The 13581-nt window shown below is 45.9% G+C and overlaps 1 protein-coding gene across 1 annotated transcript in view; it reads right to left on the minus strand.

Annotated features, from left to right (window-relative positions):
* Positions 1–13581, minus strand: part of Baiap2l1 (BAR/IMD domain containing adaptor protein 2 like 1) — a 94200-nt gene that overhangs the window by 2915 nt on the left and 77704 nt on the right. Inside the window, exons 9-12 of the mRNA XM_076923635.1 lie at positions 12807–12954; positions 10654–10864; positions 10020–10097; positions 7443–7635 (exon numbers count right to left, since the gene is read on the minus strand). Coding sequence (XP_076779750.1) covers positions 7443–7635; positions 10020–10097; positions 10654–10864; positions 12807–12954 — 630 coding nt within the window. The remainder of the gene's footprint in view (positions 1–7442; positions 7636–10019; positions 10098–10653; positions 10865–12806; positions 12955–13581) is intronic.

Raw genomic sequence — 13581 nt, forward strand, 5'->3', positions numbered from 1 at the left:
GTGTGGCCTTAGGAGGACAGCACCAGATCCTCAACTGGAAACTAGAAAGCTCTCCACCTGACAGCACCTGCTGTCAACCTTCCTAAAACCACAAGCTCAGTGCATTTTAAGGCGGCTCACTGACACACTCTGAACAAGCCTCTCTTACAGCCCCAGGCAGAAATAACCAAAAGTCAGACGGGAAACTAGCACTCGACTTCCATCCATTCTGTCCCTGTGAGATCTCAGTGGCAGGACATGGGGATCCTGACCTTAGAGAAGAGACAATAACTGTGGGGAATAGACAGGGGGTCTTGGGTATCTGAGAATGATGCTTCTTAATCTGTGGCTGATTCTACAATCACTTCAAGAAAATTCACTTTAAGGCCAGGTCTGGTCCGATGTCCATATGCCCAGCACTTGGGAAATTAAGACAGGAGAAGAGTTTGAGGTCAGCCTGGGTCGCATAGTGAGACCCTGACTCAATTCCTAAAGCTCTAGGGATGTAGTTCAGCTGGGTAGTATTCATTAGGCCCTGGGTTTCATTCCCAGCACTTCATAAACTGGCCATGGTGGCATCAAGCTGTAATCTCAGCACTGTGGAAGTGGAGGCAGGAGGATCAGAAGTTCAAAGTCATTCTTGCTTGCACAGCAAATTTTATGCTAGTGTGAGCTATATGATCTTGTTTTTAAAAAATGAAAAAAAACCTGTGTTTGGTGCATGAACTTGTATGTTATTCTTTAATAAAGTGTTTACTTGAAACTGAAGTGTAGGCAGGTCCCTGACGTAGGTGGTTTGGTGTGATGGTGTTCAATAGTGTGAAAGAGATACATTCAATGGAAAACCCTACTGTGGATTTTGGATGTGGTCCTTTTTTGGACTGGTGATACATGATACAATCCTTTCCCATGGAAAAGTGGTGCTTTTCCATGGTGGTGCTGAGTCAGCTTCTGGCACTCTGCAGTATAATGCCTCACTAAGCTAGGATGGCCACAGGTTAGGTGACGAGGTGTTTTCAACTTCCAACAGGTGTTTCAGGATATAACGCCACAGAAAAAGTCCAAAAACATCTGCACTGGGAGTTTTCAGTGGTCTGAAAGTGTAACTTTACTTTGGAGTAACTCCCCTGCCTCACCGGTCAAGCAGCAGTCTAGACTGTCCATCAGGTCTAGTGCTGTCTATCAGGGTGACTTCAAAATACACCATCATTCTTTGCCAGTCTCAGCTGGCATGCCTTCCACTTCCTGGTCAGAAATCACTGCTGCCCCAAAACCTGCCCTCCCCACTTCCCTTTCTCTGCAGTTGGGGGTACCTTGGCAAACAGGCAGGGCCTGTTACCCATCCTGTGTTATCATCTGGCAGCCAATAAGGTGATGGTCCCTGAGCACACAGAACAAAATAGGATGATTCAGGCCAAGCCAAGGTGCTCAAATGGGGCCAGGCAGGCCATTAGGAGAGTGGGCTAGTATCCTCTGCAACACCAGGGCACAGAGGCCTTGAGATTGGAAAAGGAGACCACCAACAGGAGGTTGTCTGTGTCCATAAGGTAATAGGTGTGTGTGTGTGTGTGGGGGGGGGTGTTCTTGTGATGCTGCTCACTCCAAGAATGCAGACACTCTGACTACCTGGTGTACATGTTTGCATACACTGGTTACTTGCTTTCTGTTCCACTGTCCTCCTCCTGCTGTGCAGAGGTCTTTGTGGGATGCACAGGGCCAAGAGCTTGACCCCATATGAGACGGTTTCAGGTTAACCTAACACAACTCATTTCCTAGGACTCAGGCAGACACTTTCATAGGATTAAAGGGCTGTGTGACCCAAGGGGGCTGGGTCCTGCTGAGAAAGCCTGGGGACCTGGAACACCTAGTAAGGATGGCCATTTCAGTCTGATGATGACATATGCCTGAAATCTCAGCACTTGGGAGGTAAGGACAGGAGGAAGATTTTGAGTTAAAGGCCATTCTTGTCTCCATAGCAGTACATTTTCTTAAATTCAAAAGAATGGCCATTTCCCTGGGTGTAGGGACACATGTCTGTAATAAAGCATCTGGGAAGCTGAAGACAGGGCAGACTGAGTTCAAGGCTAGAGCCTAGGGCCAGAGGGATGGCCCAGTAGTTAAGAGCCCTTGTTGCTCTTGCAGTGGTTCCAACCTCAATTCTCAGGACCATCATGATATCTCACAACCATCTGTAACTCCAATTCTAGGGAATCTAATCCCTTCTCCTGACTTCCTTCAGGTGCCAGGTGTGCATGTGGTACACATACAAACACACAAACACTTGTTAAAAATGTAAACTTAAAAAAAAAACCTGAATGGCTGGGCGGTGGTGGCGCATGCCTTTAATCCCAGCCACTTGGGAGGCAGAGGCAGGCGAATTTCTGAGTTCGAGGCCAGCCTGGTCTACAGAGTGAGTTCCAGGACAGCCAGGGCTACACAGAGAAACCCTGTCTCAAAAAAAACAAAACAAACAAACAAAAAAAAATCAATAACAAAACCCCAGAGAGTCCCAAACCAAAAATGGCCACCGCGCTTGCTCTTTGAAGCAACACTAATTCTGCTGTTTCCTGTCTCTGCTCCTGGGACTCCTGATTTGAGCTGGTAGTCTAATGACAGAGCAGTGTCAATGGAAGATCGCCTGTTCTCTCTGTAGTTTGCCTGGGATCCTGAAATATTCAAGAAGGGTCTGCTCTTTTTGTAATTGGTTACAGTGGTGTACACATCCGTCAAGTACCCTCCTTCTCTAACGGGAAGCCCCTCTGCGTTTGTGCAGGGTCACTGTCCATTTCTCCTCCGTGTAAGATAAGGCCAAGTAAACATCCTTGGTGGGACTGGGAGGAGCCTCAGAAGCCTGCTTAGGGACTCTCAATAGTTCTGCCTTTGGATTTTGAAAGCTGATTGCTTTTTTGTTTGCTTGTTTGTTTGGGTCTCATGTAACCAAGGCTAGCCTGATCTTCCTGCCTCCACCTCTGAGTGCTGGCATTTTAGCTCATAGTGCTGGTGTAGCACTAGGCTAGGTTTCTGTGGTGCCGGGATGGAACTCACAGCTTTATTCATGCTAAGTAAGACCTCTAACAACTGAGCTACATCTCCTCTATTTTCTAGTGATGTTTCACTTTTTTACTAGCTGTTTTCCATTATCTTCTGGATCAGGACAGCAGTCCAGTATCTTATCAGGTCCCTGGTAAAGCAGGGAAGGCAGTGGAATGTGCCTTATCAGTCAGAGCCCCCGGCTCCCTTCCCCTCCTTGTGCTGATAACCACTGTGCTGTTACAGGGACATTTCTCAATCCACTGCAGGACCTAGGAAGTGGCTGTCTTTCTGTTCTCTGTTTCCCACAGCCCTGCAATCCATGTCGACCTTAAGTTCTCCAGCCAGGCCAGCCCACAGCAGGGTCCAGGCATGGCGGCTCAATTGGTAGAGGAAGGAGAGAATGCTCTAAGTCCGTGTGTGGGTGTCAGGTCAGGACTGGAGGTGAAAATATCAATCACCAACCATCCACCCACCCACCCATCCATCTGTTTATATTTATCTAAATCCATATCAAAAGAAACATAATTAATGTTAGTTATATGCTGGAAATATAAGCATTACTAAAACTTTTCTTTTAACATTTTTCTAGCTTTCAGAAAATGGACCCAAACCAAATCCATCCTTTTATTTTTTATTCTTTTGAATGGTGCTGGGGGTCAAATTCAGGGTTTTCTACATTCTAGTTGATTGTTCTACCATTCAGCTATATCCTTAGCCTCCTAGATCACTGCTATTGTTATCATTGCTATTATTATTATTATTTTCAATATCTCTTCAGGATCCTAGGCAAACTACAGAGGCTGGGATGGACCCCAGGACCTTGTGCATGTTAGTAAGTACTCTCCCACAGAGCTGTTCCTATATCCCGGAGTGTACCTTCCATAAGAATGTAGTTATTAGGCATTTTAGATTTTACAGAAGACTGATCTTTGTAGCCACTGTGGACTTCAGTGTGAGCCCAGTCCCAAACAAGGTGATTATGCCATCCCCTCTAGGGTCCAGGAACACTGCAGAGAGGGGGCAGACTCTGATTTGTTTTTCCTTTGGAGGGGTGGAGTTTATGAGACAGAGTCTCACTATCTAGTCCAGATGGCCTGAAACTTAACAGTTATCCTGCCCCAGCCTCCTGACTGCTGGGCTTATAGGCGCATGTACCATCCTGACTCAGTTTCTCAATATTGATAGTAGCTTATGATTTAGGCAAGTAAGAGGCTTAAAAACAAAGCCAGGTCTTATTTAAACTATAAAATGCTAAATGAAGAATAAATTATTATTATTAGTGATGATATTTATATTTTGTGTGTCTGAGAGTGACTCTGGTTATGTACTTTTTCTTTTTTTTGAGACATGGTCTCAACAGCTTTGGCTGTTCTGGAACTCGATCTGTAAACCAGACTGGCCTCAAACTCACAGAGAGGCACCTGTGTCTGCCTCTCCAGGGCTGGGATCAAAGGCATGCGCCACCACACCCTGAGATTTTTTTTTTTTTTTTTAAGAATCCTTTTGTTACTGTTGTTTGAATCAATATTTAGTTTTTAAAACTAGACTTGTCAGGGCTGGAGAGATGATTCAGCAGTTAAGAGAACTGACTGCTCTTCCAGAGGTCCTGAGTTCAATTCTGAGCAGCCACATGGTGGCTCACAACCATCTGTAATGGGATCGGATGCCCTCTTCTGCTGTGTCTGAAGACAGCTACAGTGTACTCATATAAATAAATAAATCTTAAAAAAAAAAAACAAAACAAAAACCCCAAAACTAATATGTCAATTTGTCCATCCTACGAAGTGAGGATTATTCTGTCAACTCCCTTGGTCCATGTGGCAAGATTACTGAAGATAAAACATGTTTTGGGGGATTGAGCGCTGGCTCGGAGGTGAAGAGTACTTGCTCTTCTAGAGGACCTGAGTTTGGCTCTCAGCACCATCAGGCAGCTCGCAACTGTAAGCTCCACGCTCTTCCAGCCTCCATGAGCACCAGCTCACGCAGGCGTGGGACTTGAGTACTCATACGAAGAAAAGTACATTTTCCAAAGCTACAAGGCAGTTAGTTCAGTGGTAGAGCATGCGCAGCTTTGGGGTCAACCTTAAGCAAAACACCAAACAAGCAAGCAAACCATCTGCAACTGCTCCATGGAGAAAGTGCTGGGGTTTCTTGGTTGTTATGTGGGTGGAGCTCAGGGTCTCATGAGTGCTGGAACGCACTCTGCCGCTGAGCTACACGCTAACCTTTTCTTTTGATTTGAGAAAAAGAATCTCACTAAGTTGCCTAGGCTGGGCTTCAACTTGCAATCAGTCCTCTTGCTGTAGCTGCCCAAGTAACTGGGAGTATGCCATCAGACCTGTCTTGGACAGGATTCTTTAACCTTAAAACACATTAGACAACCAGGTGACTGTCAATTAACTGTTGCTGTCACAAAAAGAGAAATCCTGTTGACTCCAATGACAAGTGATTATAGAGCAGCAGAGAGAAATTGACTGTGTTGGAGCTCCAGAAACACAAGACAGCAAGGGGACACAGTAAAGGGCACCGCAGGGATGCAGTCAGTACAACACAGACTGGTGACACCTTCCAGGACAAAGGACCTGGTTTTCTAAACAATAACACCACCACCACCAATTGCAAGGAAAGAGAAAGGAGACCTGTCAATGAGAAAGACTCATGGAGCCCCTTGACTAATTAAAAGATCCAGATTCAAATGGGTGTACTACAAATGTTTTTTCTCTCTCCCTCCCTCCCTCCTTCCTTCCCTCCCTCCCTCCCCCCTCTCTCTCCCTCCCTTCTTCCCTCCCTCCCTCTTTCCTTTCTCATGTCTCCAGTCCAGTCTGGTTTCAAATGCTATATAATTAAGAATGGCGCTGAACTTCAGATCTTCCAGACTCTACTGCCTGAGTGCTAGGATTGCAGGTGAATGCCACTACATCTTGATTTATAAACAATATTTTAAAGACATTATCAGGAATTAGAATAATGATTAGTTGGTGATGTTCACAAAATATTGTCAGGTTTTAAAAATATATTGGTTCTGCCATAATTTTTAAATGAGTCTTTTTTCGGTCTTTATATTGTCTGGCATAGCTATGAACAACTGGGAATGGAAAAATCAGGGAAGACCCAGGTTGGTAAGTGACTGGTTAGTTACAGCTGAGAGAGGTAAGGTCATTATTCTATTTGCATTACACTTGAATTTCTGTAGGAGAAAACGGAACGTCTAACTAAAGCAGAGAAAACACTACAGACTCAGCTCACACACGAACGATGGCCCTATATGCTCCACTTGAAGCTGTGACATGCAGTTGTTTGAGGCAGGGCCTCACTCTGCAGCCTGTGCTGCCCTGAGACTCACCACATATCCCAAGTTGGTCTTGAACTCATGGCAATTCTCCTGTCTCCATCTTTTCAGACAGGACACTGAGGATGCACAACAGGCTCCTTTGCCTGGATGCACTAACTCCTCGGCCATCTTCCTTTTCTCTATCTTTTCCTCTCTGTCCTCCCTGAAGAGAACTACCCGGAAGTCCCTGTGGCCAGTCATCTAGTCCAGGCCCTGTGTGTGCACATTGCACACAATGTTTAACTTTCTGCTCTCTGCCTCATACACATCTCCCGGGACTTCTACACAATGGTTCTTTCCTGTCACAGCTTGAATGTCACTTCAGAGAGTCCATAGCCACATATGCTGCTCACTGTCTTTGACAGAAGGGATGATTCTTAGATGCAGGAATGCATCTCAACAAGCTCTGGCTGAAGGTCTTGCCCCTTCCTCTCCAGTCAGCGTGGAGGCCATCCTAGCGTGCTACGCTCAGTGGAATCCCTGCAGGCCTCCCCACTCAGAATGGCCTTGTCTTCCCCTTTCTTGGGGCTCCATCTTGGGACGCTGGACTTTAAACAAATCTAACCTGTCACATCCACCCAGGATGGCACCATATTCATTATTCCTGCCCCTCCATTTTTAGCATGGCTTTTATCCTGGTTTATTATCTGTGTCTAATCACTAAATTCCAAAGAAGCCTGGGCCTCGCTGATTTGTCTCGAGCTCACAGGTGCCCTGTGCTCTGTAGACACCCCACCTTCAATTTACAAGGGCTAGGATGCACCAGGAGCCCAAGCTCTCTGCTTCCCTTCTTAGGGGTAGTTTTGCACATTGGCTGGCACAAAGTCTGCTTTTTAAAGCTCAGTCCCTCCTCTCTTCAGAAAATAACAGAAAAGGAATAACATGCAGAGAAAGAGGATTAAAAGAATAAAAAACTAAGACAAACACAAGGAGACAGGAAAGCTCCAGCAGACTAATGGTGCTGACTCTCGTACATAAGATAAAGTAAAAGCAAAGAGGGCTTAGAGTTGGGGAGAATATGTGTCTGTAAAGAAGAAAACCCAAGGCCCTCATCCCCTGTCAGCCATGAACAGAGCCTGCCCCTCCAGTCAGCACTCACAGGAGATGTGGATGTGGCATCTGGTCTGGACACTGGGGCTTTGAAGGTAGAAGTAGAAGGCATCTTGGGAGCATCTGGCCTCTTGTCTGAGGTGGCTCCCGTGGACAGGCACTCTAGGTAGTCGGGAGGTGGGATGACAACACTGCTCTTCTCAGTCAGATCCACGGTGCTGATGCTTCTCACTGGTGCAGGGCTCAATGCCAAAAGGGAGGGAGCCAAGTCAGACAAGGTCATGCCACCTGGACCCTGATACCCCAACATCCCATGGCCAAGGACTAGGGTGATAGAAAAAAATGAGGTGGAGCTGGAGAGATGGCTCAGCAGTTAACAGCTCTTCCAGAGGACCCCAGCTTGATCCCCAGCATCCTTGTGATGGGGATGCCCAACTATCTGTGACTCCATTTCCAGGATCCAGTGCCCTCTTGTACCCTCTGAAGGCACCGTGTATGCATGTGGTTCACAGACATACATGAAATCAAAACAATACACATGAAAAACTGAGAGAGAGGATGACAGCGCTGTGCTACATTCATACACAGTAGTTTACATCCTTACGTGTATGTTTACATACATTTGCATTTATCTTTTAGCTATATACTGAGACCCTGTCTCAAAACACAACTCTTTATCCCTCCCCAGATGAACCATTTTCCTTCCTGGTATGACAGCATTTTTAGAGTCCACTAGAGAAGAGCATATGGAGCTACTTTCTGAGGAGAGGGGCTGAAGGATGCTGAGCATGGCATGGAGGGGTCAGAGGTCAGAGAATAGCCTGCATGAAGGAGTTTATGGTAAAGATGACCAGTTCAGCGTGGACATGTCATTCCTGAGGGTTCATTGTGCAGCAGCTAGAAATACGTAAGACGATAAGTATCCACACCGGATATCTATTCAGCCTGAACAGGTTATAACTAAGTTCCAGTCTTGGTTCTGTACTCTTAGCTGTATGTCCTTGAGCAAGGTTTTTTGTTTGTATTATTATTATTAATATTATTATTATTTGTACTGGCTGGTTTTGTGTCAATTTGACACAAGCTGGAGTTATCACAGAGAAAGGAGCTTCATTTGAGAAAATGTCTCCATGAGATCCAGCTGTAGGCATTCTCTTAATTAGTGATCAAGGGTGGGAGGGCCCGTTGTGGGTGGTGCCATCCCTGGCTGGTAGTCTTGGGTTCTATAAGAGAGCAAGCTGAGCAAGCCAGGGGAAGCAAAGCAGTAAGTCACATCCCTCCATGGCCTCTGCATCAGCTCCTGCTTCCTGACCTGCTTGAGTTCCAGTCCTGACTTCCTTTGGTGAAATCTCACTAAGTAGCTCTGACTGTCCTAGAGCTCACTATATAAACCAGACTGGCCAGAACTCAGAGAGATCTGCCCACCTCTGCTTCTTGAGTGCTGTGGTTAAAGGCATGTGCTATTATTACACCTGGCAAGCAAGTTCTTAAAGCCTTCCTGTGTTTCAGTTATTTTTCTCAGTTTTAAACTGGAACCGTGCTACCCCCACCCCCACCCCCACCCCCTTTGTTCTTTTGAGACAGGGTTTCTCTGTGTAGTCCTGGCTGTCCTGGAACTCAGAGATCCACCTGCCTCTGCCTCCCAAGTGCTAGAATCAAAGGCATGTGTCATCATGTCCTTTTTTTTTTTTTTTTTTTTTTTTTTTTTTTTTTTAAATTTTTTTAAATTTATTTTTTATTCTTTTTAGTTTTTAAATGTATGTTTAAATGTATGTTTAAATGTATGTTGTGAGATGACTGAGAACTGAACCTGGGTCCTCTACAACAGCAGCAAGCATTCTGAGCCATCTTTCCATCTCTAGGATGGCTGTTTCCATGGTCACAGTCTACACTGAAGAACTGGGGATTATCAGTGTGGCCATGATAAAGGAGGCCCGCTGGCAGGCCCACTGGCGGTTACATGGTTACACGTATGGGGAAATGAGAGCAGCTGGTGAGCTGCTCGGTGGAGAAGCGCTCCTGGGCCAAGCCTGATAGCCCTGGGATGCACATAATGCAAGGGAAGAACCGATTCCTGCAGGTTGTCTTCTGACTTCCACATATGTGTTGTGGCACCTGCTTCCTCCCACAAAACAAATAAATAAAATGAAAAAAAAAAAAAAAAAGATGAACTAGCTCAGGAAACATAGCAGAAGACTGAGGATGAGTCCTGGGAAGCACCAATGTCTGTGTGGTGAAGCAAACAGACCCACAAAGGACAATGGGTGGGAGGGACACAGGGAGGAAAGGAACACAGCACCAGGTGAGGGAACATCACAGCACAGTGCTGCCCATGGCTACTGTTGCTGGTAAGGAACACAGACCGTGCACTGTGGACTTAAGTGTGCAACCAGTGGGGACAGGGAGGGGTGAGGAATTGGTGGGCTGGGCTGGGCCTTGTCATAGGAGATAGTCAGAAAAGCTCATGGACAACAGAAACCACAGAGGAGCAGCCATTGGCTCCTATCACCCAAGTGCTGGAGGTTAGTCCCAGGGCGGCTGCATACGAGGCACTATCTCTCATGTGTCTGGGACACGAGGGTCAAGTACGGTTCTGTTGCTGGGACAGCTGGGCCATATGCCCTACCTCGGTGCAGGGACAGACACTGCTTCCTTCATACTTTCTTCCAGCAACTTGGTATATGACGATGGGAACCAGCCCCTCCTAAAGGTAAGGTAAGAAGAAAGACCCATTGTGACACCTGAGGCAGGCACACAGTAGTACTCACACTGGGGGATATCCTGATGACAGCTGGGGTAGGCTAGCCTCTCACAAACAGGCTGAGTGAAATGGAGGCTTTTTCAGGTGTCTCCTACATACACACACACACAGACACACATATACACACCAACAATAGCTTGATGATCTCGAACATCGACACGCTGGAAGGAGAGAACAGATCCCTGGAGGCTGCTCACACACATCCACGCTGTACACACACATGCAAGCACACACACAAGTAAATATAAACAGTACTTATGCCTTTTGTGAGCAGGGACATACTATGATTTGATAATTCTTGTGCCAAGCTCACCTATACACACACACACACACACACACACACACACCAGCCTGGGATGTAATAACAGCAGCTGCCCCAGCTATAAAGAGCTACAAAGGTTCCCACACCCACAGACAACTTGCAGTTTCCAGGAAAGACGGCAGCTCTCTGAGGTGACGGCCATCTGAACCTGATGTAGAAGGGTTGGTGCCAACTCACGCTTTGGTGGTGTCATGCTCCCCGTAGAGCCAGCCATCCTTCTCCTCGGGGATGAGCAGGGTGATGACATCCCCTTGGGCAAAGCTCAGTAAGGTCTTATTGTTGCCAGCAGTATGAGGGAAGATGGTCTTCACTTTCTGCTTCTTCATCATGTTCAGCCCAGTTGCAACAGAAACCGATCGCTGTAAACTGGGATCTTCCCCAGTGTTTGCTGAAGTGGGCAAGGCCATGATGGTGATTCAGAGAGCGCTTGGTGGGCAAGTTGGAATGAATAACCCCAGGAAACCACTTGTTTGTGTCTTGCCTACATAATCCTTTTATGGAAACTTAAATTTTGGCCTATTTCCAGACCTTTTACATTGCCCATGAGGAGGAAACTGGTATGCCTCAGCCTGGAGGCTTTCACAGTGGGCGGAGGAACCCAGCAGCCAAGAGCACTTGTAATAAGAGAAGGCCAGCATGGCATGCCAGCTTCACCTGCACCATGGCACCCAGGCCAGCTCTTTCGCAGGTGAAGTGCCCACACTTTACTGCTCTTTCACTTGGAACCCAGAGGCAGCTGAGGCAACAGCCCAGACCCTGCCTTTCCCTTGTGTGACAAGACAAAGGAGGGAACTGGAAATGCTGGTGTTCCGGCTTCTCACTGAGCATGCACACACGAGCTGCTGTTCCCGTTGTTGAGAACGTATTAGGAACCTGCTTGTCAAGAACCTCAGTGCTGCACACCACCAGCCGTCTTCCAGAGGAAGGCTCCATGACTGCTGATACTGACGGACACAGAAACTGAGCCCACAGGGTTCCCAGACTGGTCCAAGTCACAACTGGCAAATGACAGCTATAGTTACTGGGGCAGCTGAGTCCACAGTCCTACACTTGAGCACTGTGCCACTGTGGTCTCTCGCCTTAAACACCAGCTGATAGGTGCTACTCCAGGAAATGGGAAATTGGCATGGGGCTTTAAAATACCTGCTTTATTATTCATCTCCATAAACAATACAATACAAATTTTGCTATTTTTAACACGCCTCTAATTACCTCAAACACTGAATCTGCAAGAAATTTTCACTTGGCTTTTATTAGAAGGAACTGGAGTTATTATATATTTTACCTTTCTTCAAAAGCAAATAACGACAAGCTATTGTTTTTCCTTGCTGAGCAATTCTGCCTGTCTTTATAGAAATCTCTTGCTGCAATCTCTCATCTTCCCCTACAGCTGAATACTATAATCTGTGGGTTCTCTCCAGGGCACAACTCGACTACCATCAGATTTCTACTGAAGGAGCTCCCAGATATGGAATGCTGTGTGAAACAAATTTATTATCTTCTGTCCTGTTTATTTTTAATTATAACACCTCTCAGGCTGGAGTGATGGCTCAGTGGTTAAGAACAGGTATTATACTTGCAGAGGATCTGAGTTAGGTTCCCAGCGCACATGGCAAGTGGTTCACAACTGCCTCCAACCCCAGTTACACGGCATCCTTCCCCTCTTCTGGCCTCCATAAGTGCTTATACCCACACAGAAGCACACACGATAAAAAAAAAAAAATCTTAAAAAAATTCTTCTCAACAAAATATTTACTCTGTAGACAGACTAGTGCTACAGAAACATGTCACCTACCCAAGGTCTGTGGCTTAGACTTGACCTTATTTGGTCCATCTCCCTTACTCTCCCCACCCCCACAGCCCCCAAATACTGGAAGTGGAGCCTAGGGCTTCACACATGCTAGAAACGCTATGGAGCTGCCCTCTCAGCTCCAGTACTATTTCTTTGAGGTATAAGTTATTCAAAGCCAGGGCTGTATTATCTGCTAGATCCGTGTGTCTGCCTCATAATACATTTATCAAAAAATTTATTTAACAAATTATTTCTTAAAATGTAAGAAGGGAGCTGGAGAGATGGCTCAGTGGTTAAGAGCACTTCCTGTTTTGGCAAAGGACCTGGATTTGGTTCTCAGCATCCATACTGAGTGGCTCACAGTCACCTGCAGCTCCATCTCCAGGGATCTAACACCTCTCCTGGCCCCGAGAGCACTACCACACATGTAGCTTAATTCATATCACACACACATACATAAAAATGAATCTCTAAAAATTAAATAGAAAGATCAACTTTTTTAAAGCTTCCATAGAAGAAATCAAACTAAATCTCTTACCCGTGGAGTTGTTTGTTTTTTCTGAGCTCTGTACATCTGTGGCTGGGTTATTGAACATATCAATCAAAGGGCTGGTATAGGCTTTGACTGCAGGAGCAGGGGGCATCTTTGGTGAGTGTTTAGAAAGGGTGTCATAATCTTTCCCAATCTGTAGAAACAAATCTCTATTAGTCTAACATTAGACTGGTATGGTGAGAGAATAATACAGATTTCCAGGATGCTTTTTACCATATGGCAGAAACCCCATTCCTAGTTGTGAATATTTCAAAAGTATTCATTTAGAGAAAGAGTCTCACTATGTAGACCTGGCTAGCCTGGAACTCTCTGTGTAGACCAGGCTGTACTCGAACTCAGAGAGACCTGCCTGCCTCTGCCTCCTGAGTGCTGGAACTACGGGTATCAGTGTAGGTAGGCTCCCTCTTAAGCATCACTTGGCTATAAGAGTCTTCACTCGAAAGAATTTTTTGAAGAAATTTTGAACACATTCTATTAACACATAGCTTTGATGACAATCAATTTATGGCTGACCTTGTTTCATGCATGCCCCTCACCCAGATTTGCAAGTTAGGCCTGCATTATGTTGAAGCAATTCTCAAACATATCATTTCTTTTCTTCTTTAGAGAAAGGTCTAATATGTAGTCTAGGCCAGCCTCAAATGTATGATCCTCCTGCTGCTGTCTTCCAGGTACTGGGTGGCACCAGAGCTTTCCAGTCTATTCTCTCAGATTTCTACAGTGCCATCAATGGCAATCAACTTATAATGTTGGAGTACAG

This window comes from Arvicanthis niloticus, chromosome 24 (genome assembly GCF_011762505.2).
Source record: "Arvicanthis niloticus isolate mArvNil1 chromosome 24, mArvNil1.pat.X, whole genome shotgun sequence".
Lineage (NCBI taxonomy): Eukaryota > Metazoa > Chordata > Mammalia > Rodentia > Muridae > Arvicanthis > Arvicanthis niloticus.